At 40.6% G+C, this 24,934-nt stretch overlaps 1 protein-coding gene across 1 annotated transcript in view; it reads right to left on the bottom strand.

The window, feature by feature from the left end:
• The window catches only part of lrp2b (low density lipoprotein receptor-related protein 2b), a 44,462-nt gene continuing 19,528 nt past the window's right edge, over window positions 1-24,934 (bottom strand). The window contains exons 38-81 of the mRNA XM_039616340.1: window positions 24,700-24,891; window positions 24,117-24,589; window positions 22,919-23,366; window positions 22,662-22,827; window positions 22,379-22,537; window positions 21,997-22,286; window positions 21,661-21,864; window positions 21,294-21,536; window positions 20,863-20,988; window positions 20,645-20,764; window positions 20,312-20,443; window positions 19,969-20,170; window positions 19,572-19,867; window positions 17,717-18,233; window positions 17,238-17,393; window positions 16,887-17,057; window positions 16,529-16,752; window positions 16,277-16,454; window positions 15,990-16,186; window positions 15,488-15,733; window positions 14,895-15,023; window positions 13,909-14,028; window positions 13,642-13,758; window positions 13,404-13,520; window positions 11,854-11,991; window positions 11,404-11,526; window positions 9,729-9,857; window positions 7,801-7,932; window positions 7,569-7,694; window positions 6,969-7,112; window positions 6,447-6,612; window positions 6,161-6,289; window positions 5,208-5,428; window positions 4,931-5,113; window positions 4,463-4,582; window positions 3,076-3,163; window positions 2,854-2,918; window positions 2,554-2,725; window positions 1,820-1,883; window positions 1,571-1,702; window positions 1,158-1,247; window positions 888-971; window positions 702-749; window positions 1-349 (exon numbers count right to left, since the gene is read on the bottom strand). Coding sequence (XP_039472274.1) covers window positions 338-349; window positions 702-749; window positions 888-971; window positions 1,158-1,247; window positions 1,571-1,702; window positions 1,820-1,883; window positions 2,554-2,725; window positions 2,854-2,918; window positions 3,076-3,163; window positions 4,463-4,582; window positions 4,931-5,113; window positions 5,208-5,428; window positions 6,161-6,289; window positions 6,447-6,612; window positions 6,969-7,112; window positions 7,569-7,694; window positions 7,801-7,932; window positions 9,729-9,857; window positions 11,404-11,526; window positions 11,854-11,991; window positions 13,404-13,520; window positions 13,642-13,758; window positions 13,909-14,028; window positions 14,895-15,023; window positions 15,488-15,733; window positions 15,990-16,186; window positions 16,277-16,454; window positions 16,529-16,752; window positions 16,887-17,057; window positions 17,238-17,393; window positions 17,717-18,233; window positions 19,572-19,867; window positions 19,969-20,170; window positions 20,312-20,443; window positions 20,645-20,764; window positions 20,863-20,988; window positions 21,294-21,536; window positions 21,661-21,864; window positions 21,997-22,286; window positions 22,379-22,537; window positions 22,662-22,827; window positions 22,919-23,366; window positions 24,117-24,589; window positions 24,700-24,891 — 7,589 coding nt within the window. The 3' untranslated portion in view covers window positions 1-337. The remainder of the gene's footprint in view (window positions 350-701; window positions 750-887; window positions 972-1,157; window positions 1,248-1,570; window positions 1,703-1,819; window positions 1,884-2,553; window positions 2,726-2,853; window positions 2,919-3,075; window positions 3,164-4,462; window positions 4,583-4,930; window positions 5,114-5,207; window positions 5,429-6,160; window positions 6,290-6,446; window positions 6,613-6,968; window positions 7,113-7,568; window positions 7,695-7,800; window positions 7,933-9,728; window positions 9,858-11,403; window positions 11,527-11,853; window positions 11,992-13,403; window positions 13,521-13,641; window positions 13,759-13,908; window positions 14,029-14,894; window positions 15,024-15,487; window positions 15,734-15,989; window positions 16,187-16,276; window positions 16,455-16,528; window positions 16,753-16,886; window positions 17,058-17,237; window positions 17,394-17,716; window positions 18,234-19,571; window positions 19,868-19,968; window positions 20,171-20,311; window positions 20,444-20,644; window positions 20,765-20,862; window positions 20,989-21,293; window positions 21,537-21,660; window positions 21,865-21,996; window positions 22,287-22,378; window positions 22,538-22,661; window positions 22,828-22,918; window positions 23,367-24,116; window positions 24,590-24,699; window positions 24,892-24,934) is intronic.

Genomic DNA, 24,934 nt, shown 5'->3' with positions numbered 1-24,934 from the left:
TGATGATAATGGCAGTTTTATTACATAACTTTCTCACAATTTACAAAAAGAAATACAAACTTTTAATTATTAATATAATATAAGTTTACAAGTTTTTACTGAGTTTTTAAAAATCACTGAACAAGTTTCTTATCAGTTATATTAAATCATGTTTAAAATAGTGCTTTTTTATTTATTTATTTTTTTACACAAATAGCTACCCTGAATTTAAAGTCGGTTAGTTTTTGACTTTCTCTGATTTGTTGAGTTTGTTGAAACGGTGCCGCTGTTTTACAGAAGCAAGTGAGGGTTTTAGTCCTGAAACGAGGTCCAGTCTAGTCTCAGAATCAGGAATGTGTTAGGGGTCCTCCTGGAAGATCAAAATGATTATTTTAAATGCAGAAATTACATTTCAAGTATTAAAATGTCACAATTTTTAATGACAGAAACAACGGCAACAAAAAAACCGTAATGTTTGCCATTTAGACTGCAGCTTTTTACTTGAAGCATAAACATACAGCTCACTAAAGCCCGTTTACTATTAGTACCTACTCGGATCAACTCGACTCGGATCGACTGGGTTTCCATTACAGTATTATAGCTCCCACCAAGTACTAAAGGTGATGAAGTGTCCTGGGATTGTGTGCTATCCTGTCTAATCTCTCTCAACTGCCCCATCAAATAAAAGCTAAAATGCCCACATTCACCCTTCCTGTGCTCACCGTGTATGTGGGGTTTTGGAAAGATGCAGAACTCTCATCTCCATTTGGCTGAAACATATGCAAAGGAAAATAATTTCTTTTTAAAAAGCAGGCCCATGTGCATGCAGATGATTGCAGATTCAGATCATTATTTGCTTTCAGCTTCTAATGCTTGAACACTATTCTGACACCTGTCTTTGTGCATACCTGCATGTTCGAAACAGCTGGTTGTGCAGATGTGACGTTAACGTCTTCTACGCCAGAGCCATATGTTGGGATCCCAAAATCCTCCTGAAAAAATGCAAAAAGTAGAAGCAGTTTAGAGGATTAACAAAACAAATAAATGAACACCACACAATAAAACAAATAAGACTATCAGAGTGAAATTTGAAAGCTATTTTTTTTAAGTGTTCAATGTGTTGCAACTCGCTCAAATGAAACTAATCTGGGAAGATTTGTGATGAATGTGATGGCAACCTCGGTGGAAACTTCAGGCTTGGAATCACTTCCTATGCGTTCAATCACAGCTTGAGCCTCTTCCCCATATAAGGGATTCTCAACAAACTCCTGAGAGAGGAAAAAAATGGGGTCATGAGACCGAGCTCATCAAAACATAAAACCCACCGGATCACAGAGCAGCGTTTTTAATACAAGAATATGATGCTGGTGAAAGGTACTTTACTTTTTTTCATTCAGTTACGTAACACCGTAAACAGCACACACAAGATTTACACTACGTTTATATTAAAGCCTTGATATTTAATTTATACACAAAGTCTGGGCACAAGAGCATAACCCATAGGGGAGTTGTTAGACGCAGACTTGAAATAAAAAGGAATAGAGAGGAATCAATAAAGTCCACAGGAGAGCAGTGGTTGTTGTTTACTCACCTCATTTGTTGCCATAAGAGCGGAGGTGGCTTTAGGCAAGTTGTTGGAGGGTAGCGGTTCTCCACCTTCATATGCTGGGTTCTCAAAACTCTTCCCCGATGTCTCCACTGTCAATATGGACGTACAGGGGACCTGACACCACACAGCACACATCAGCGTTATGGATCACCATAGACAGGATGAGCAAGTATAATCATTTTATAAAGCATTTTTAAACAGTTGATGAATATATTATGTTTTGCGACTGACCGCCTCTCCATTCTGCAGCCCTTCATTGTCTTCTCTTTTCATGCCGTTTTGGGTTGTACCATTCCTGCAAAGTGATATTATTTGATGTAAATATCACACTAGCATGTCTGATAATGCTTTGTCAACAACCTTTAAATACAATGAATGGATCTGCTTTTAGATTTATTTTATATGGAGGCCTGACAATGTCAAAAATCACAAAATAAAGTAAATACATTAAGTGCTATTGAATGTTTAAAAATGTTAAAAAATATTAAAATCAAATATTATTAATTCTTCTTATTATTATTTTAATATTTTTAATAAATATTAAGATGTAAAAGTGCGTATTTATCATTGTAGCGATTTTACTGTTTATTTACTTTCCCATTTGATTTTCAGTTTACTTATGAATTTCTTTATTATTAGATCTCATTGTTAGACCACCACTCGAGCTTGAAATTAACAGTCCTGGTAATTACCAAATAAATGTTTTTATGTTTCTGTAACAGTTAATCCTCCAGTGTGCACAAGCTCTGATTAAAATGATACTATTACTTCTAAAATATATTTACTGTTTTTATCTGTGAATTTTCAAATTTATTGTTTTCCAAAAAAAAGCACAAACAATAATAAAGCATATTATTATTTTTTGACTAAGATGTCAGATTTGTGTTTTTTACTTTCCTGAACAGAAAATCAGTTTTAGTGGTTGAACATTACACTTCATTAATTTCTGACTTTTCCGATCTTACCTGATGTTTGGAAAACTAGGCATTGATGGCATACTGGGCATACTGGGCATTTTGGGCATGCTTGGCAAGTTGTTCCGCAAACTCTCAGCCAGATTCGACTTCTTCTTGGCAGCATAGACCAGAGCAACCAGCAGAGCCACAACCGCCACCGTTACCGCGATGGCTATTCCAACTGCCAGGGAGGGACAGAGGCAGGCAGGCAGGCAGGCAAGAGGTGATGTACAAAGAAGCTCGTTAGAATTAGAAGGACATTTTTATTTTGTTATTATCTTATTTTTGTTCAATTAAAATCAAACATACCTGACGATGCAATTGCATGGAACACGCTTGTCTCGCAGAAATCTCCTTTCCATTCTGAAGGACATCTGCACAAAACGCAAACCACAAACATAACAGTTCCACTACTGCCAATGGTTTAACTTTATCTCACTGACATTACATTAACATTGGCATTAACACAGCAATTTAATCCAATGTTTTATTTTGACAGCTGGCAGGAAAAAAAAGGAAAGAAAATCTTACATGCAGAGAGCCTTGTTGTCATCAAAGTAGCAGGTGCCTCCGTTTTGACATTGGCAGGGAGGCGGCATGGTGGGCGGTGGATCAAACCCTGAACAATCATAACATTGAGAGGTTTTTACTTTGCTATGGCAGGAAAATGATCATTACTGAGACATCAGTACTGATGACACGGTGTAGCTTAATTCAGTCAAGACAACAATAGTCATTTCAATTCACTTTATTTAGTTATTTATATAACACTAATTCAAAAAACAGGCCCTTCAAGGTGCTTTATATTGTAAGGTAAAGACTCTACAATATTAGAAAGAAGCCCCAAGCCGCAATCCCTTCAGAGCAAACACTTGGTGACAGTGGGAAGGAAAAACTCCCTTTTAACAGGAAGAAACTACAAGCAGAGCCAGGCAGAACAGTGGCCTTTATTCTTTCTCCCATTTACTGTTGGTCTAAGCCTGCTCAACATTTCAGTTTAAGTAACACTAACATAAAAATTCAATTCAAATCAAATTTATTTATACAGTGCCAAATCACAACAAAACTCACCCCAAGGCTCTTTATATTGAAAGGTGAACTCTACAATAATACATACAAAGAAAACCCAACAATCATATGATCCCCTATGAGCAAGCACTTTGGCAACAGTGGGAAGGAAAAACTCCCTTTTAACAGGAAGAGAGAAGGAAAACAGGACAAAAGACATGCTGTGGAAGGACCTGTTACAGCAATGTCACAAAATAAAAGTCTGAACACATTTACAGTAAAAGTGTCACTTTAATATGGTGAAATAATATTATCCTCACTATTAGCTACCAGCTGATGTGAGCCCAGCAGAAATTGGCTGATCTGCTGGGAATGAGGTTGAGCTCGACTTCACAGCCTGCCTGAGTTAATACTACCCTTTATTTTATACACGTTTACTAAATCTATTTAATCTATTCTATTTAGTCCCATCAGCTTCACTGAACTCTGTTAATTTGATGCTGTGTAGATAACGTCGGAAAATGATAAAAAGTTGTCAATATTACTGCTGGAAAGATCACAAATTTAAAAAAAATTAACTGATGGTGAATTGACTTCTAATGCTTTTCTACTTAATTTGAGCACTCTAAGCACTCATTCACCCATTCATACAAGTTCTTCTTTCTATGCCTAAGAACTTTTAACTTTTAACCTAATGCTCACACACACTGAATGCATCTGGGGAAACTTGGGATTCAGTGCCTTGCCCTACGATACTTCGACACAAAAGAGACAGGGATCGAACCACCAACCTTTCAACTGACAGATGATCTATCTCCTGAGCTGCTAGCACTCCTAGCTAAGACATGATGATGCCTAGTATTTTATGAAAAAGTACAGAGGAAATTTAAAAAAAAACTCCTCTTCTCACCTGCATCACATTCAGTTTTACTGCCTGGGATGAAGCTGGTGCCCTCGGGGCAGGCACAGCTGTACCCTCCAGGTCGGAGCAAACACAGGTGGCTGCAGGTTCCCTTGCATGGATTCTTCACTGCACAAGCAAATAAATAACATATATTTCATGTTTCATCATCATCACTGTCATTGTCCAGGCAATCTCCTCTCTTTACAGTTGTGGCTAATAGAATAATAATGTGTTCCTCTGTTATTCATGGTTGACTTCTTCCACTTTCCTGCACATTACTGCTAATGCTGAACGCACAAAAAAACATAAAATAGCTCTTGTGGGTCAAAGCACTCAATGTTCACGACATTTAATGGACTATTAACGTAATATTACACAGAAATAAAATGGATACAAATGAAGGGCTTTGCACACTGTAAACAAAAAAACTCTGCATGCACACTTTGTGGACATGTGAGTGGGTGTGCAGCTTACTGGCTATGGAGTTGTATCTCTGCTGCTGGTACACAGAGACCTGGCTGAGCCAGGGCCCAGCAGTCAGCAGCTTGATCTTGTCACCCTGGCCAAACTTGTCCTGTCGAAACACCTCGCCTTTCTCCTGAGTGCTCCAGTAAACATGGTCTTCGAATACACTCACACTGAAGGGGTTCCTTACATCTGGGAAAGATGCAGAAATGTTTGAATAGTTTTACTCAGCTCCAGTAACAGCAACCGTTTGAATATGAACAATGGATTAGGAAATTAGAATCACCTATGTACACGGCCGTTTTACGCTGCTCTCCTGATGGCAGAATAGACTCTATGCGGCTCTCCTTTGAGTCTGACCAGTAGATTCTGTCATTGTTGGTGAAATCGATTGACAAGCCAGTGGGCCACCCAAGACCATCAGACACGAGAACTTTTCTCTCCTGACCATCAAGCCAGGAACACTCAATTTTGGCTGTGGTCCCACGATCTGCCCAGTACAGCATCCTGCAGCAACATGACGGACATCAAATAACGGCTCATTAAGATGGTTTCACTGAGATTTCCCATGACAGCTACAAAATCTGAAACTATTTTGAAAATCTAGGCCGACACTGATACCGATGCAGGGTTTCTATGCTAAGTTGACCCTCCACCTCGGCATGTTCAGCTGATATCTCCGCTTATGTCCACAAATACAAGATCACAGTCATCTTGGCAAACACAGAAGTCCTGTGATGTTTCATATTTGTACAGCCTTCATATGTTGCTCTTGAAGGTATATCATTGAATCACTAATAACATCTTAAATGGACCAGTGCAAACTGGGTTTTGGCATAAAAAATACTGTCATTATTTAGCGTGTAAGAGGTGGGAACTCTGAGATTTCATGTGACCCTGTTGTATATGCACTGACTCATGTGTGTTTCTGGGAGCTCATAATGTTTTTGTGTTTGATATTGAAATTAACACTACTGGTGGTGGTCAGAGGGCCCGGTGGCGCCAGTGTTCGGCAGCCTCGCCTCTGTCAGTGCGCCCCAGGGTGGCTGTGGCTACTATGTAGCTTGCCATCACCAGTGTGTGAATGTGTGTGTGAATGGGTGGATGTCTGGATATGTAGAGCGCTTTGGGGTCCTTAGGGACTAGAAAGCGCTATATAAATACAGGCCATTTTACCATAACGGACTTCGCCTGTGTGTAGAAAATCTAAACAAAATCTAAACACAGGTGCAATCTTACCCCAGTCGTGGGTTCACGGCCACAGCAGATGGGTGACCCAGGTCAGTCTTGACAAGGTGCTTCCTGTAGCGTCCATCCAACAAGGCCACTTCTAACCTCTGCAGCGTGCAGTCTGCCCAGTAAAGATTTCTTAAAAAAGGAACAAAATTATCAGAGAGCTGAAAAAGATTCTGGTGCTTTATGGGCAAACCCCCTAAATATTTAATGTAAATAAAATATATTTTAATAAATTTGGATTAGGATTAAGGCATTAGAGCACTGAACTACTGTAATCAGGTAAGCTCACCTGCCGACCCAATCCACAGCGATGCCGTCTGGGCTGGTGATGTATTTGATGCCGAGATCAACAGCAGCACCGATATTATTACTGCCGTCGTCCACTGATGGTATGTACGCTCTCTTAATGGCGCCTGGTATAGCGTCTTTACCAGCAACAGTGAAATACACCATACCTGACAAAACACATTTGTTATTGGTGTAATTTGTGTGCAACCAGGTGTACTATGTGGTTTTTATAGTAGGTAGTCTTAATTATATGGAGGCAGATTGGTCAAAATATCAATAGTATCGATACCAGTGCTGATACTGATACTAACATGATAGAATCTATACTTTGTTTCTGTCCTTCAGTATGTAGCCAATATGTATTATTATTTTTTAATTTTTTATTTAAAAATATACCTCTCTCCTACACAAGTTGTCTTTATAGGTTAAAAGTACTGATATCGTCAATACTGGCACTTTATTTACTTATCAGATCAGATCGATAGTATCACACAGCACTAATGTTAATCCATGCATATCTTACTGAATCCTGTGTTGTTGTGGTCCCAGTCGTAGTCGAGAGCCATGATGTGCTCCTGTTCTTCGATGAAGTCATGGTAGCCCTCTGTCTGCAGGTTGAACCTCCGGATACGAATGTTCTCCGGTAGAAGCAGCATGGGAGCTGCTCCTGTTGGACACACACATACATGTTTTTGTCACTGAAAAATATGAAAATCGACCAAAAGTGCATTCTTATTGCTTAAAGACATTTCATTAAGGTGCACAGGCTGGTCTCTGAGGTCTTTAATCTAAGAGTTACAGTCTCTCCACCAATAAAATGATCAGTATGGCCTGCATCTACTTGTTGTTTTATAAAATATACATTGTAAAACATATAAATATATAAAATGATGTAGGTAATTTTTAACAGCAAGAGAAACAACAGTTATTATTTACAACAGCATTCTTGCTGTCTTAAATCTAGCAAGAGAAAAGGCATGCCAGCTAACTAGACCCACCATTAAATCATTGATGAATCTGTTTTTCACACTTAGATGAGAAAGAAGACTGTAAATGAGGCCAAAAATATATTTCAGTAGCTGTGAAGTCTTCTAGGCTCCAAAGAAAACCCAGCTGTTCTTACCCGCAGCCTCGCACATTTTGCCGTTGCCCACCTTCCTGTAGCCGGGGGCACACTCACAGTCGTAGCCGCCTTTGGTGTTCTTACAGACCTGAGGACAGGTGCCGTACACCTCGCACTCATTGATGTCTGAAAAAATCACCAGCCAGGATCAGAAGGAGTGTGGGTTTTACCCAACAGATATTTAACTAGACATGTATATTTTTCATAAACATGTATGTATGAGTGTGTGTACCCAGGCAGGTGTAGGTGCTGTCTGGGTCCACTGTGTATCCGGGCCTGCAGGAGCAGATGAAGCCTGTGCCATTAAGGTTCGTGCACTTATGCTGGCACAGATTCTCGTCACAGTTGCGATCGAGGCCAAAATCTGGAGGACAGACAACATGCAAAAAACAGCTTTTGAGCCACACGCAAGAGCTACTTATAGGCTTAGTTTACACTGGCAGATTAATTCAGATATGACCCAGTAATCTGGTTAAATGTATTCACCATCACTGAACATATGTGTAACCACCTCGATAGAAGCAGATGTTTTTACAGTTTACTGGCTGGAAGAGCTGCTAAGGAAGAAAGACATCAGCAATGAGCTTAGAGTAGGAACTGCTGCTGCCCGTTAATCTAAAAACGCACTATAAAGCCCACTTCAAATAATCTGAAGTCAACATCCTACAGTAAGTAAGATTCAAAACAGTTGCCAGTGTTTTAAGAGGGTGACATCCCAGTAAATTCACCCCAAGGTCAGACTTTGCAATGCTCAGAGAAACTACAAAAAACCCAAGAGGTACCTCTCAGAGTCTCCAGGCCTAAGTTAGCATGTTAAATGTTAAAGCTCATGACAGCGCAATTAGAAACAGACTGAACAAGTATGTCTTCTATGGAAGTGCCTGAAAAACAGTCTCATCTATAAAAAGAACATGGCAGGTTTGCAATAAGATTTCAGGAACAATGCCCTTTTGACATTACGAGATGTTTGGCCATGGACAGTGTCACATTTGGTGCGAAAACAAACACAGCCTATCAGCTGTTAAACACGGTGGTGGAGGGGTCATGATCTTGGCTTATTTTGTAGCCACACAACCTGGGCATGATGCAGTCACTGAGTCGGCCACAAACTCCTCTGTATACCAAAGTATTCTAGAGTCTAACATGAGACCATCTGTCTGACAGATAAAGCTTGGCTGAAACTGGGTCGTGTAACAGGACAATGATCCGAAGCAAATCTACAACAGAATGGCTGAAAAAGAAAACACTCCAAAGTCCAGAGCTCAGCTAGGTTGAAATCCTGTGGTGGGACCTTAAGATAGCTGTGCATCAACAAATGCCCACAAACCTCAATGAAGTGAAGCAATGTTGTAACGAAGAGTGGGCCAAAATTCCACAGTGGCGTGAAACACTAATAAACTCATACAGAAAATGATTACTTCAAGTTATTGCTGATAAAGGTGGATCTAAAAACTGTTAAATGATGGCCTTTAGTTAGCTTTTCACTCACTGCTTCTTTGGCTTATCTTTTGTTAAAAAAATAATGTTGATGTTCATGTCTGGTTGTGTTTAAGTTATTTTAGGACCCAGTAAAGACCAGAGGATTTTTATTATGTCTTGATACCTTAACTTCTTTGTCATATGACTGTATTTAAACTGGTGTAATCACATGTATTATGGACATGATTGAATCCATGAAAACATCATACCTCGAGTACATCCTGATACCCTCTATAATGTGCTCTGGGTGGCAAACTTCATTAGAATATTGAAGTAATTATCTATATTTGTGCTATGCATATCTCATTAATTTGACAACAGTTCTAAGACTCTTATCCTATAATTCTCTCTGATTATGAGAAAATATCTCCTCTTTCTGTAGAAGAGCACATAATCTCAATTATGTAATATGATACATAGATCCATGCCATATTTCCTACTGATTGCACAATGCATTTGTTTTTGTTTCAGTCAATATAATGCTTGGATTCGTTTTTCTGCCCGAACCAAAACACCGTAAATCTTTTATTAAAGCTCCATGAAAACACCATCATCACTCGTCCTAAAGGATTCATGCTGTTTTTTCCCAGGAACATTTAATTGCAGCCATTGAGTTAAAGTGAAAAGAGGACGCTGTCCTCCTGCCAGGAAGGTGAATAAGTGTTTTGTTGTGGCACTTACTGCAGCCCATTTCGTCTGTGCGGTCTCCACAGTTGTCATTGTGGTCACACACGTATGGCAGGGCCACGCAGTGTCCGTTGGTGCATTTAAACTCCTCCAGTGTGCAGGGGGCCAGTGTGGGCTCGCGGCCTGTGAAGGACGCAGTCGAGATGAATCATCAGCACAAGTATTCAGAAATGGTTGAGTGGGTATACAAGCCCACCTCTGAAAGCATCACCTCCACTTATCTAAGATTAAATTCAGAGCTTTTTCTAGAAGCTCTTTACTTCTAAATTTTCAAACACAACTCCTCCCACTAGATTAAAGCGTAAACATGCTTTCGTGATGCACATTTACGCCTTTCACTCGTGCTTGTGTATCACAGCGTTGCACATCTTTACTGTCTCCTGCCAACAAACAAGTGGATTAAGATGAGCAAGCCAATGTCCACCTCTGCTCTGAACCAAACTATTTAATCTCCTCTCAAAATAATTTGCTCTGATTGATGTTTAAGCTGATTGTGTAACAATTCCATACAACAGACTTTTTCCTTATCCTTGTTATGTTTCAGCTTTGTGTCCTGTGCAGGCACTGATGTCATTTTGGGATTTCCCATTTGACTGGCTTTAGAGAGGAAAGTTCAGGATCAGCATTAGTGTTGTTTGGACTAATGCCTGACAATCCCAGTAACTGATGATAAGAGATGCATTTGCTGAAACTAATACACAATCTGATTATGTTCACATACAAAATGGAAGATATATATATATATATATATATATATATATATATATATATATATATATATATATATATATATATATATATATATATATATATATATATATATATATATATATGTAATATATGTACACACACACACACACACACACACACACACACACACACACACACACACACACACACACACACACACAGTGCTGTGATAAAGTATTTCCCCCCTTTTTGATTTATTTATTTTTTGCATATTTGTAATTCTGGACTTTGACTGGGCCACTCCAAAACGTTCTTCTTTTGTTCTTCATGCTGGAGTGTTTCCATAACCCCAGTACTCTTGAGTTTCAATTCAATTCAGTTTTATTTATATAGTGCCAAATCACAACAACAGTTGTCTGAAGATGCTTTATATTGCAAGGTAAAGACCCTACAATAACACAAAGAAAATAGAGAAAACCCCAACAATCATGTGTGGAGGGTCTACAGTGGGATGGAAAAACTCCCTTTGAACAGGAAGAAACCTCCAGCAGAACCAGGCTCAGGGAGAGGCGACCATCTGCCATAATCAGTTGAGGTTGGGGAGGAAGACAGGACAAAGGACAGGGTAGTATAAACTGCACTGTGTATTTCCTCTGGCTTGTCTAACATTAAAATTTATTTGATTGTCTGTAACATGTAAATGTGAAAAATATGCAAAAACATGAAACTGAGAAGGGGACATATACTTTTTCACAGCACCACATATGTATTTACACAGTACACTAAACATAGTTTATGCAGAGGGCAACTACAAAACATCAATGTTTATCCCTCCATATTGCCAAATGTTCAGCTGTCCTATTCCATTACTCTACACGCTGCTCAAACGTCCAATAACTAACCAGATTTGTGCATTTAAATGTATATTTTTAGTCATATAAATATGCAGATTGCAGGAATGTGTGCGTGGGAGTCATACAGAGGTCTTCTTTCTCATCACTGCCGTCTCCACAGTCGTCCTTCTTATTACACACCACTCCAGCATAGACACAGTAGCCGTTGTCACAGCGGAACCGGGACGGCATCTCACAGGTGATGTTCACTGGTTAAACACAAGCAAATGCGACTTGAGCCCAACTTGTATTAAGTATACACAGACATATATTAACTAAAAACACTGCTACTTTAAATCCAGATCTTATTTCAAATGATATTTTCATATAAAGATTTGAACCCTCCTCTTTTTCTCTGTGTATTTTATGTAGGTATAATATATATATATATATATATATATATATATATATATATATATATATATATATATATATATATATATATATATATATATATATATATATATATATATATATATATATATATATATATATATATATATATATATATATAAAAAAAATAACAAGCTTCTCACAGCATAAATTGAGTTGCTCGTCAGATCTGTCCCCACAGTCATCAATGCCATCACACACCCAGCCTTGGTTCACACAGATGTGGTTCGCACACTGGAACTGGTGCTCAGGGCAGTAACGGCCTCCAGGGTATCGAGTAGCTGGAAAGATTGGGAAAATAAGGGAGATAGTTTGCACATTATTACTAAAATCAGTTGATTGTTTTCCTTTCTTTACCAAGGTAATGTTTTAAACTGTCTTTCTTAAAGAGATATATCAGTGGACGAATAAAACCAACCAGCACTGCACACCATTCTGGTCACTGTTTCTCTTAAAGCTCCCCCTTTTCAAAGTTGGTCCACTTCTTTTAACATTCTTTTTATTGCCACAGTTATTTGAATTATCGCTTGTAACTTTTCTCTGATTTGTGCCGTCCTTGGACATGCCGGTTGGTAGATTTTTCTATTTTCTACAAATATGTTATTACCACTTTCCTTCCACAGCCCTGCTGCTGCTGCTGCTGCATGGCAACCAGAAGAACAAAAACTGACATGTTCCCAGAAATCAAAGGACGACATGCAGGGAAAGCATAGGGGAACCAAGTGATGAGGCAAAAACAGATGGCTCCAAGCGTCAGAGAGTTTCCTTCTATCATCACAGACAATCTGAGATTGCTGGATGCGAGAAGAGCTGAGGGGACTTTTTTTTTTTCAGTGTACGGTTACATATTTTACAGAGACAAGGATACAGCAATTACTCTGAATTCCCACTGTTACCATTTCAGAGACGCTTTGGGCAAACAGGAATAAATCCAAGTGTGGAAAGTGAAGACACGGATGGCTTGCAGCTTTCATCAACAACAAATGAAGCCACCCTGGTTACGTTACCTTGGAGGAACATATCAGCAGACATATCTCTGACTTTAAACCATTAGCTGCAAGAATACCTTAATGGATTAATGGATGGAGTGCTTGTATAATTGTACAACTTTCATATATTCGAATAACAGTTACAATTTATCAAAGGTATTCTGGATTTAATCTTATTATCTGGGAAATTTGGCATTTACAGGATGCACATAACAAAGACTGGTTTTCAGTCTACAATCAGTTTGGAAGCATGTTATGGCTTTATTGGATAATAGTTAAAAAAAAAATGACTGGCCAAAAAAGGAAAGAATGCAGGGAAATGACTGCAGTTGATGGTTTGATCTCACTTCCTGGATGATCAGAGCCCTACAGGTCCAAAGTTTAACCACACCAAATTATTCAGTTTGTGTTCAAATGTGAAAAAAGGATGAATCCTGTATAGCTACTCTGTGATTTACTTACTGGGGTAAACTAATATGTGTGTGAATGCAGTTTTAAAACAATCTTATTGTGTTTCTCACCTCGTTTAAGCTTTAAGCAAAAATTGTATATCCCTGTCTGCTGTTAGACTGTTGTGCCACATTTTCATTCTTTTGAAGCCTTAAAGCCTGAATAATTACCTCGCACACATACAAACAGAAAAAAAACAAAAAATAAAACTGTGGGGGCCCAGAGTGCCATTAATTTTCACGCTGTAAACTTACGACAGCTGGTCTCATCTGACAGATCCAGACAGTCGGGTCGGTTGTCGCACTGCAGAATAGCGGGGATACAGTGACCCGAGTCACATTGGAAAAAACCTGGACGACATGTCTGCAACTCTGGAAGAGAGCCAAGATGTTATGTTGATGTGTGTGTTTGCGCCTGTGTGTGTTTTGTTTATGGCTGGATGTAATTTTAAGGAGGCCGAGGAGTTAGCATGAGGAGGAGGAGTCTGCTCACCACAGTCTCGCTCGTCCGAGTTGTCCCCACAGTCGTTGACATGGTTACACGACCAGCTTCCGGGAATGCACTGCTCGTTGTCACATCGAAACTCACTTTCAGAGCACGGCCTTGGCTCTAGAGACACACACACACACACACACATGTTCAGTATGAGATGTGTGGCCGCTGTGATATGAGGCTTAAAACTACATGAGTAAAAAGCAGTCAGAAGAAACATTTTTAATAAGAAGACATTTTTGAAACAGATCGCACTGAAAAACTTACGGCAGTTTCTCTCGTCTGAGCTGTCGCCACAGTCATTAGAGCCATCGCACTGCCAGCGGATGGGAATGCAGCGGTGATTGTCACAACGGAAATCTCCCAGAGGGTCACAGGTCACTTCCTCTGTTAAAAAGTAGCAGCACAAAAGGTGTTTGAACATGTGGTCATGAGAACATTATGGGAATAAGATTTTTAACCTGCTGAAACCAAAGACTTAAAGGTAAAGTGTGTCAATTTTTAGGTTATTTAATAGAATAAAAAAAGGTTGTACTCATAAATATAAATTGATCAGTGTGTTATTACAGCTTCCAACAGATTGATGCATTTTTATAAACTTAGAACTAATCCATTAACAATACATAGAAGTCGGCATCAGTTTGTGGAAGCCTCACTATCTTGCAAATAGTGGCCAAGATGTCATCGCTGTCAGGACTCTAAGACATGGAAATATAAATAAAAGCATGCTTATTTATTCCTGACATTGTCAGTAGACTGCAGTCTGCATTCTACTGACATCTAGTGGTGATATTTTATACACTGTAGCTTTAACTTCATCAGTTTTTTATAATCTGAAAGTCTTTTTTAACACAGCTTGATACATTTTCACTAATAAATACTAATTTGTGTGTGACCGCCTTCTTACAGTGTAATTTCTATTTATATCGGATGATGTATCTTTGCTATTTGTTTTTACTGTTCTGCATTACACCTATTATTATTTAATCTTTGGAACCGGAGCTTTAAAGTCGGTTACAGCCAAGGCTGAAACAAATAAATACGTTATTTAATGATTGAGTGGTGCAAATGATCTGTAAAGGTATTCAGATTTCTTTTTCTGGATTAGAAACTACAAGCATTGCAGAGCTTGTACTTTTAAAGTACACCACGATATCATCAGATCTTTAGGAACTAATTTAAGATTTTGACACATGTGCAGTATGCAGCTGGTCTGACAGCCCCGACACATCTGCTGAGACATGAGCACTGACCGCAGCCTTCCTCGTCGCTGTTGTCGATGCAGTCGTTTGAGCCGTCGCAGCGGGCCCACTGAGGAATACAGCGGTAGTTTGTCTTGCAGGAGAACTCGGTATCCTCATCGCACTTGTAGTCTGGACCCACTGTGGAGACAAGGCGACAGAGACATCAGGCAAAGGATGGAAGGAAAGTGGCGAGATTAATAGTGAGATCGAAAATAAAGTCTGCAAGGTGACAAGAGGGTGAGAAATAATGAAGGAGGATGAGTTGAGACATTGCCAGACAGACAGTAATTAGAAGCAGAAGGAAGAGGGGGAGGAGGGGGAGGAGGAGGAGGAGAGATTGACTGTGCAACTTAAATTTAGAAAAATCAACACTACATGCAGCTTCATTAATTCACCCAGGTTACACCTGAGCTGTGCCTAAATCGATTGTATATCTCTGAAACAGATAAGTCGATGCTTGATTAAACGGTCATGCTGTTCTGCAAAGTGCACGGCTATTATCAATTAAACTGCTCCTTTTGTGCTTATCACAGACAGACATGGGGAAAACAAAAGGAAATCATGGTTGGCACATATTTAATTCGCGTGACAGTAGCACTCACTGCAGACTTCATACGGCTCATCAGATCCATCACCACAGTCGTCCTGGGCATCGCACACATACATTGACGGCACGCAGCGGCCGTTTGCACACGTGAACTCTCCCGGTTTGCAGGTCTTCTGGGAGCAAGTCTCCGCATCCTCATCGCTGCCATCTGTACAGTCAACTACTCCATCGCAGTGCCAGGACACAGGAATGCACCTTTTGTTTTTACACTGGAACTGGTTTTCAGCACAGCGGTGATCGCCTGTGAGGACAGGAAACAGGTTTAACATTGAACCCTCTTTCTGAAAACAGGCTTTTATTTTCAGCAGAAAGAAAGAAAGAAAAAAAGAGAAAAAGGAAAAAATAAAGGCCTACAAGAATCATAGTTAAAAACTTGAATCTGGTAAATGTAAAGTAATTTTTCCTGTTCAATTTTCATTTGATTGAGTTATTATTTAGAGTTCATTATTATTCATTATTATTCAGTTCATATTCAGGATTTAATGTAACTGTCATACTGCAGAGAGCAGCATCCTCATCTGAGCCATCAGGGCAGTTTTGGTGGCCGTCGCATATGAAGCCGGGGTAGGTGCAGTTGCCATCTTGACACTGGAACAGGCCAACTGAACAGTAGCGAGGTGGGCAGGTCTGAGGTTCATCCGAGCCATCACCACAGTCCGACTGACCATCACACTTCCACCATATAGGAACGCACCTAAGGACAAGAAAAAGTACAAAAAGCTTTACCCCTGATGATGGTTAATATGCAGTACAGTAAAGTATCATGTCTTTCTGTCACACTAACTTCTCATTGTCCCCACAGCGGAACTGGGTGCTGGAGCAGTCAGCAACACACTGGATCTTAAATCCAACAGCCACACCAATGAAGTGATCGGGACACTCGCAGGTAGCTCGCTGCCCTCCAGGCGCGATCAGACACAGATGACTGCAGGTCAGGTAATGGGACGAGCAAGGGTTCTCGCCTGGGGAATAAGACGATTAAATGCCGTCTATTGTGATGCTGGGAATATCAAGCACACAGTTGTCATATACTTACTTTGAGGCTGCCTATAGGGATGGTAGACGTGAATGTCATAGGGCCGATGGGTGTTGTTGCCCATAACTGTACGCTCCTCGCCAGTGTATTTATGAGCTTTTTCCACAGTGTGCGTGTTCCAGTCTGTCCAGTAGACCCAGTCCTCAAATAGAGAAATAGCATATACATGGGGAAGCGAGCCAGCGATGGCCCGGTGCCGATTCTGGCCGTCCATGTCTGCAAAGCTAAGATGCACAGAACAGGGAACTTTATACCCAATGTGATTAATTTGTATGTACAAACATAAAGAGAAACCAATGTTTGGATAATTCAGCGCAGCACAGAAGTAAACCTTGTGTGGGATACTTCATGAACTCACTCCAAAAAGTTAAGGTGGGAATCAGCAAAGAAGATCTTGTTGTTGGTGTAGTCTATAGTTAGAGCATTAGGCCACTCCAGCTTGGTTGTGATAATGGCGCTGACATTTGTTCCATCCATGCCAGCTCTGCCGATATATGCTGCGTCACCCCAGTCGGTCCAGTACAGCCATCTGGGCAAAACAGGGCGGGAATGAAGGAATGAGGGATGAGGAAAAATCCAAGCAAAGGAATGGGAATAACTGAAAACCGGCTGGCAGAAACAACTGCACATGTTTGGTTTTAGAGTCAATCATAGATTTTCTGTGTATGTGTGTGTGTGTGTGTGTGTGTGTGTGTGTGTGTGTGAATACCCATATTTAGGGTTGACAGCCACAGCACGAGGTCTGGTGATAACGTAGGTGTGATTTCTATCTGTAAAGTGCCCCGACAGCAGTTTCTTCTGGTAGCGCCCATCCAGCTCGATCACATGAACTGAGCCGTAATACCTGTCCACCCAGTACAACTTCCTGCAGGAGACAGGAAGGAGAAAAATGTAATAAATATATAAATGAAAAAGATGTTGTTGTTTGTGAAACACATAGCTGCAAAGTTGATAAAAATTACCCCATTCATATTCTCTTTTTCTTTATTTTGTATATGGAAGTGTGCGTGTGTGTTTACTCAGGATGTATTTTGTGCTCAGAGAGCGATTTGCTAGTTATATAAAAAAAAAGGAGTACATGTGCAAACAATTGTTTTCCAATTGTGCGAATCACTTCTTGTTACTTAATAACCTAAATACTTTTATCTAACAGATCATTATCTATTAGGTTTCTCCTGTTTTACAAACCTGCCAACCCAGTCCAGTGCCAGGCCTTCAGCTCCTCCTATATCGTTGCTCACCAGCGTCTCCCTGTCGCTCCCATCGAAGCGCATCCTCTCAATCTTTCCCGCCCCTACGTCCAGCCAGTACAGCCTCTTCTCATAGTGATCAAATTCTAATGCCACCACATTTGTCAGGCCCTGCAGGACTATGCTCAACTGTAACCCGTCAGTGGTCAAATTGCGGATGTAGTAGCGATTGGTATACAAGAGGTACGGGTTGATGCCGCTGTTCTGACGGCAGGTGCGTCCATCCGGTTCGCGGATGTACCCTGGGGCGCATTTGCAGTGGTATGAGCCAAAACTGTTCTCACAGATCTGGCTGCAGACGGCGGGTGTGCTGACACACTCGTCGAGGTCCTCGCAGGCTTTGCCATCTGGCATGAGCTGGTAGCCTGGGTTGCAGGAACAGTAATAACCGGTGAGGGTGTCAGTGCAGATTTGGGCGCACTTGTGGACTGCTGGGTCGAGACACTCATTAATTCCTAAAGAGAATAAAGAAAAAGTGAGAAGCTGAGCAAAGACAGAATATGGATGAGCAAAAATACAGGTAACAAGAGCACTCAAAGAGCACAACTCTCCACGAAGGGCAAGAGCTATACTAAAACTCTGATGGTTTATCATAGTGAAATTGTATAATTTTGTATTGAAACAAGAATGTTTTAAAAGAGCTCAAACAATGACAGTGCTTATGTTTTCCACTGACTAATATATTGCTGTAAAATGTGGAGATTATCCAATGGAATCTCAGCCTTTTTCCTCATTTGTGTCACCCTGACCTTTGACTCATGACTTTAAAGTATTGCGTACTAAAATTGTGTATTTTATTATCTTTACCCACATGATTGGAGCATAATTGACTGAAACCTTTGGTTTCTATAAACTGTAAAAAACATTCGATTAAATTTAAATTGACTTTTGGTGCAAACATTGAAGGTCAAGCTTGGCCTGCTTAGCCAACCCAGGTACTAATGTCCCCCAAGGCCTAGTATATTGTTGTCAAGTTTAAGGACAATCCATAAAACATTTTCACAGATATTCATATTTGGCGTGACCTCTGATTTTCACCTAAATTAAATCATCCTGAGCTGTTTTTGGTGTCTACTGTCACAAAATGTGAAAATGTGTATCTTGAAAACTGTGGATGTTGGACTGCTAACAAACAGACAGACAGACAAATAAGTCTGATTACATACTCCATCTTTTCAGAATAAACTATCAGTATTTATAATATGTAGCACAAAGAAACCTGTGCAAATATACATATATTTATAAAAGCAAACATTTTCATAAAATATGAAAGCACATAGGCTTGGTCTGATTGACAAATATACTTCCTTTGATGTTTTGAGACACACACACCTGCATGCATATACATACAGTGCCTTGTCTTTGTAACCAAAGGGGTTGCGAGGGAGGTGTTTTGTAAACTATTGTTTGAAGTTTGTCAATAAAAGCCAGCGAGAGGAGGCCCTCATCGGGTCACTTCCATGCTGGACATAGACGAGGCCTCCCCTCATGCTTCGTAATCGATCGATCGCTGACTGTCTTGTTTTCATTCATGATGAATAAGTCTCTAGAATTAGCGGGTTTGTGGGAACAGACCCAACATTTATTCATAAAATATGAAAGCACATAGGCGGTCTGCTTCTGTTTTTTTGAGACATCGGGGTCACTTTATCTTTCATTATATATACTTTAACCATATGCATGTAAAGATTTGTGCAACCAAAGTTTCTTTTAGATGCTTTGTGACAAGGAAATACAGTTCATAAATTATATCAAAAATGTCCCGCAGTTTCCTGTGTTTGTTTTCCTCTTACCGCAGCCTTTTTCATCACTGTCATCCTGACAGTCCTTCTGTCCGTTGCACACCTTATTGGAATCGATGCACTCTCCCGACTTGCACATGTACTGCTGAGGAGAGCAGGTGGGCTGAGGCGTGAGGCACAAGCTGTCTGCCTCGTCCGAACCATCCAAACAGTCGTTCTGCCCGTCGCAGATGTAGAAAGAGTAGATGCAGGCTCCGTTACTGCAGGTGAACTGGTTGCTGCTGCAGGTGTCATACGTACAGCCCAACTCATCGCTGCCGTCACCGCAGTCATTCACGCGATCACAGCTACAGTAGAGTAGTAATTAATTACTCGCCTGACAAGAGAATTTGTCTCCAGACCAGTAAACACATCTCTACTTTTATTTGGTCACACGTGTCACACTTACTGGAAGGGAACAAGGATGCAAAGCCCGTTGGCACAGGCAAACTCATTCATGTGGCAGGTCCGGTTGGGACAGTTCTGGAACTCATCAGCTGCATTGGCACAGTCTTTCTCCCCATCACACACAAAGCTTAAAGGCACACAGCGTGGATGGCCCGGGTACCAGGTCGGACAGGTGAACTGGTCAGAACTACAGGTTCGTTGGCCTCCAGGTGACAATATGATATTAAAAAGCAAAATTGATGAACGTGTATGAGAATGCTAACCTGAGATGATATAAACGAGTCAAAATATCGAGCAGCCTAACACTGCACAAATAATGACGACATATCTAACTGGTGTCTCACCACACTCCAGCTCAGGAGCCTCGTCACTGTTGTCCCAGCAGTCATTGTTGCCATCGCACACCAGTGACTCAGGGACGCAGTTCCCATTGGTACAAGTGAAATGGTTCGGACTGCATGTTCTGATTATATCTTCTGCACAGTAGAAAACACAGAATCACATTTTAATGACGATGGGAAGTGTGAACTGAAAGAGAAAAAATGGCCGGCTTGCTTCATACAAGTGTGTCCTCCTTATGCAAAACACGAGTCACTATGGAAACTCACATCAAACCTAAAGTATAAACATCTTTGAATTTAAGTTACCTATTAGCTGCACTAATGTTGAGCACTCACCACAAGAGGCAGGTTCATCTGTGCCATCAGTGCAATCTTTGATGAAGTCACATACCCAAGTCTGAGGGATACACTTTCCTACATCACAGCGGAACTGATCGGGAGCACATGTACGCCCCGCTGTAACACACATAAGCGCAAGTTTGCATAGATTTACATCTTTATTGATGTGCAGTCTAAATTAGCTGACGCTTTATACATTCTCTGACTCAGCTCACCACAGAAGAGAGGATTCTCATCACTGTTGTCTCCACAGTTGTTAAAGCCGTCACATAGGTTTCCAGGGTAGATGCAGATGTTGGTGTTGTCACACTTGATCTGGCCATTGGGACATGTACGATCAGCTGGAGAGATGTTGGAAAGACACCAGATCGGATCATTCACCCAAGGCCACTGGCAGCCTTTTGTCACTACATACGTAACATTATTTATAACATTATTATTTAGCAATATAGAATCATTTTAGGTGTGAGTACGGGCACAGTATTTAACTTGAAATTGTCCAACTTTAGTTTCTGGGGAGGAACGGATGGAGAAAACAGTGACTTCAATCTCATCTTTTTTTATTTGTTTCTGTGTTTGCAGTAACCATCTCATTGTCTAACATAATCAAATATTAAGCCCAACAATTAGCCTTGTCATTACTCACGGCAGTTGATTTCGTCAGAGGTAGCGTTGTCCCGACAGTCGTTGTAGCCATCACAGACAAAGGTCGCGCTGATGCAGCGTCCGTTAGCGCAGGTGAACTCGGTAGCAGGGTTACATGTGGGGAAGGGGCAGACCTGTTCATCACTGTTGTCACCACAGTCGTTTGTGTAGTCACAGGTGTAGCTGAGTGGGACGCAGCGCCCATTGTCGCAGGTGAAGTCCGTGGCTGAGCAAGTGTGGAAGGCTGGGGAAGGGTTAAAAGAAAACATGAAGGCTTTTGCAGATGTTGGTATAGCTGTTTGCTTCTTGGCTGGCTAAGTTTGTCTGTTTAAATAAGAAATTTTGAAAAAGATTTCTGGATTTCTCACCACAAACTCTCTCGAGCTCATCACTGTTATCGTGGCAGTCATTGTAGCCATCACACTTCCAGCGTGCTAAGATACAGTTACCATTGAGACAAGTAAACTGATCTGCCTGACAGCGTTTCCCCGTGTCTTGTATACAGTCTTTGCCATTGTTTGCCAGATACCAGTTCCCCTCATGAGGACACTGGCACTCAGGGCCGACGGGACCTGAAAAACCACAGGTAACACAGATACCTGAGGTAAGATTCCTTGTATATTTGCTGTCTTTTTCCTGTTGTCTGTTATACAACTTAAGGTGGGATTTGGTGCCTTTTTGTGCATCAAAAAGCCTGCTCTTACCAGAAACACAGACATGACTGCAGCCACCGTTGAACTGCTGACAGAAGCTGGAGCAAATCTCCTGCTTTGATTCAGCATGAATGTGGATGTCTTTTGGTAGGTACTCCAGATTCTGGGCTAGCACTGTAAAGCCAGAGCCATCATTCTTACTAGCCCTAAAGACACCTCTTTCAGTCCAGTCGGTCCAGAAGATATCCTGCTTGTAGATAGTCATACCAAATGGATAGCTGAGCCCTTGCATGATCACTTCTCGGTTCTCACCAGTCAGGGTGGACCGCTCAATCTTGTCTCTGTAGAAAGAAATTTAAAAAAGAAAAGAAAATCTGCTGCATAATCTGTCTCTCTCCTAATTTTTAATGTATATCAGAATAACTGGACATACAGTGAAACATCGGCCCAGTAGAGCATCCTCTCCTCATAGTCTATAGACAGTCCGTTGGGTGATGTCAGGCCAGTGCTGATGATGACAGTCCGGAAGTTTCCACCCAGTGTTGCCCTCTCAATCTTAGCTGGAGATCCCCAGTCAGTCCAATATAAGTAACTGGAAAGCGAGAAGCATCAGACACAGTAATAAGAGGGAGCTCAAAGCTATACTTGATAGCATGTTTAATATCTGAAAGTCATCTTCAATCTTTGGACATTTGAGAATATTAGTTTGCTTTTACCCATAGCATGGATCAACAATGATGCCTTTGGGCCAGTTTGCAGGGGCTATGATTGACCGGTTACCTCCATCTACTCCGATCGACTGGATATTACGTTTAAAGTAGTCGGTGAAGTAAATTCGCTTGTTTATCCAGTCAAATGCCAAACCCTCTGGATCGTCCACATCTAAGCAGCATTTAGAGGATTTGAAATTAAATAAAGTCACAAATGAGAAAAATGAAATGATGAATGTGAAGAGTGATAATGCTTAACTCACTTGAGATGATAGTGACAGGAGGGCTGGTGACAGATGTTGTGGTGATGTAGCCAATCCTGCTCCGACCTATCCCGACATACTGCGTGAAGAAAATTCGTTTCTCTCGGAAGTCATAATCCAGGCCCATTACGCCATAGCCCAAGGTCACAGTTGGATAGGGTAGACTATGATCCGTTGGGTCTAACCTCTGGCTATTTAGTGTGTACTCTGTGGAGAAAACTAAGAACTCCTCCGGTTCATAACCACATGATACTCCATTACCGAGAAGTTTCCCGTGGGCACAAGCGCATTTAGGTCCTTGCTTGTCTGGAATGGCAAAGCAGAGCTGCTGGCAGCGTCCATTGTCTTCGTGGCATGGGTTAAATCCTATCAGGTTGGCAGATGTAGGCTGGACATGTGCGTCAAAGATGGTGACGTCCATCAGCTCATCGAGATTGTCTCGGATTACCTGGTAATACCAAAAATTTTTATTTTTTTGTCAGATAGCATAGGCATAGCACAAGTGAAGAATGATTGTTAAATGCCTACAACTACTTCCAACTGCTATCACAAAAAGTATGCCAATTTTATCCTCGCTGTTAGCTCAAACTGTCTCTTACAATACCAGTCTTTTCTAATGTTACCGAAACATTAACAATGCTAAATCTATGTTAATGCTATTAATGTGACTTCAAAAAATGCCAAACCAAACTCTATGCATTTCCATAACTTCCTCGCCCTTCTTCACTGCTTTTGGATTTATAATATTGCTACTGCTGCTAATTGCTAATGACTGCTTAGCTACCATGACTCATGAATCCTCTGTTCCACAAAAAACATCTGTTTTGTCCACTTCAAAGAAAGATTATTTTCTGATCAGACAGAAAAATGGTTCTTATGTACCTAAGCTAAATTTGATCAGCACTATTATATTATATTATATTATATTATATTATATTATATTATATTATATTATATTATATAATAGCTTAACTATTAATTAAGCTAGTAAACCAAAAACTGTCCATTTTAATAAGTAAGTAATCCTTTGATTTCTTTTTTTTTTCTGGAAAAAAAAGTCATCACATGTATTTAATTTCCAGATTCTCAAAAGAGGATTTTCTGTTTACCTGTACTTTATATTATTGTAAGCTATCACTGGAGAGAATGACAGCTAAAACTACAACTGTGGGTTAAATTAAGCAAATTCAATGTTCACCTCTGGCTGGTCAGTATTGGCTGGGTCCTTACTGGCTTGGAAGAGCTTTCCAAGCCGTTTATCCACCCACAGCATGTAGTTTCCTAATATAGCCAGTCCCATTGGAGATGGATACCGGCTCCCATACCGGATAATCTGCCTCTCTGTGCCGTCTATGGCCATGCGTGAGATCATATCAAGAACATCATCTGTCCAGTAGAGGAAGTTATTACTGTAATCAACTGTTAGGCCACGAGGTGACGCTAAGCTCTCTGATGCCAACACTGTGCGGTTTGTGCCATCCAGCAAGGCCCGCTCAATCTTTGGTGTCTGACCAGCATCAGTCCAAAAGAGGTAGCGAAGTTTAGGGCTGACAGCCACATCCCGGGGCTGGTCCTCAGAGGACTTAATGAGAATCATTCGGAAGGTCGTGTTGATGGCCATCACCTCCAGGTAGGTTTCGGTTTTATGAGCATTGGTGAAATACAAGTTATCTAAAAAAGTAAATAGAGAAACTCTGCATTATTTTTGTAGATTCTTTATATTTTAAATTAATGCTAGTGGAGGTGGATGGATAAAATTGTTGGTGGATATTGCCACATACTTGCAATCCAGTCAACAGCCAGACCCTGAATGCCTCTTACGCCAACTCCTGAAGGGAGAACTCTGGTGTAATGCCCTCCATCAGTTCTGGCTTTGAAAATACCCTTGTATGTGGAGTAGGTGCTGTTCTCAGTCCAGTACACATAGCCAGATTCAATGTGGGCATCCACCTTGTCATGAATGACATATGATGCTGAGAAAAATATCAGGGAGGAACTTGGGTTAATGGAAAGTTG

Source organism: Oreochromis aureus, linkage group 8, assembly GCF_013358895.1.
Source record: "Oreochromis aureus strain Israel breed Guangdong linkage group 8, ZZ_aureus, whole genome shotgun sequence".
NCBI classification, from domain to species: domain Eukaryota; kingdom Metazoa; phylum Chordata; class Actinopteri; order Cichliformes; family Cichlidae; genus Oreochromis; species Oreochromis aureus.
Note: the sequence above shows the minus strand (reverse complement) of the source record. Positions and strands in the feature narration are given on the sequence as shown.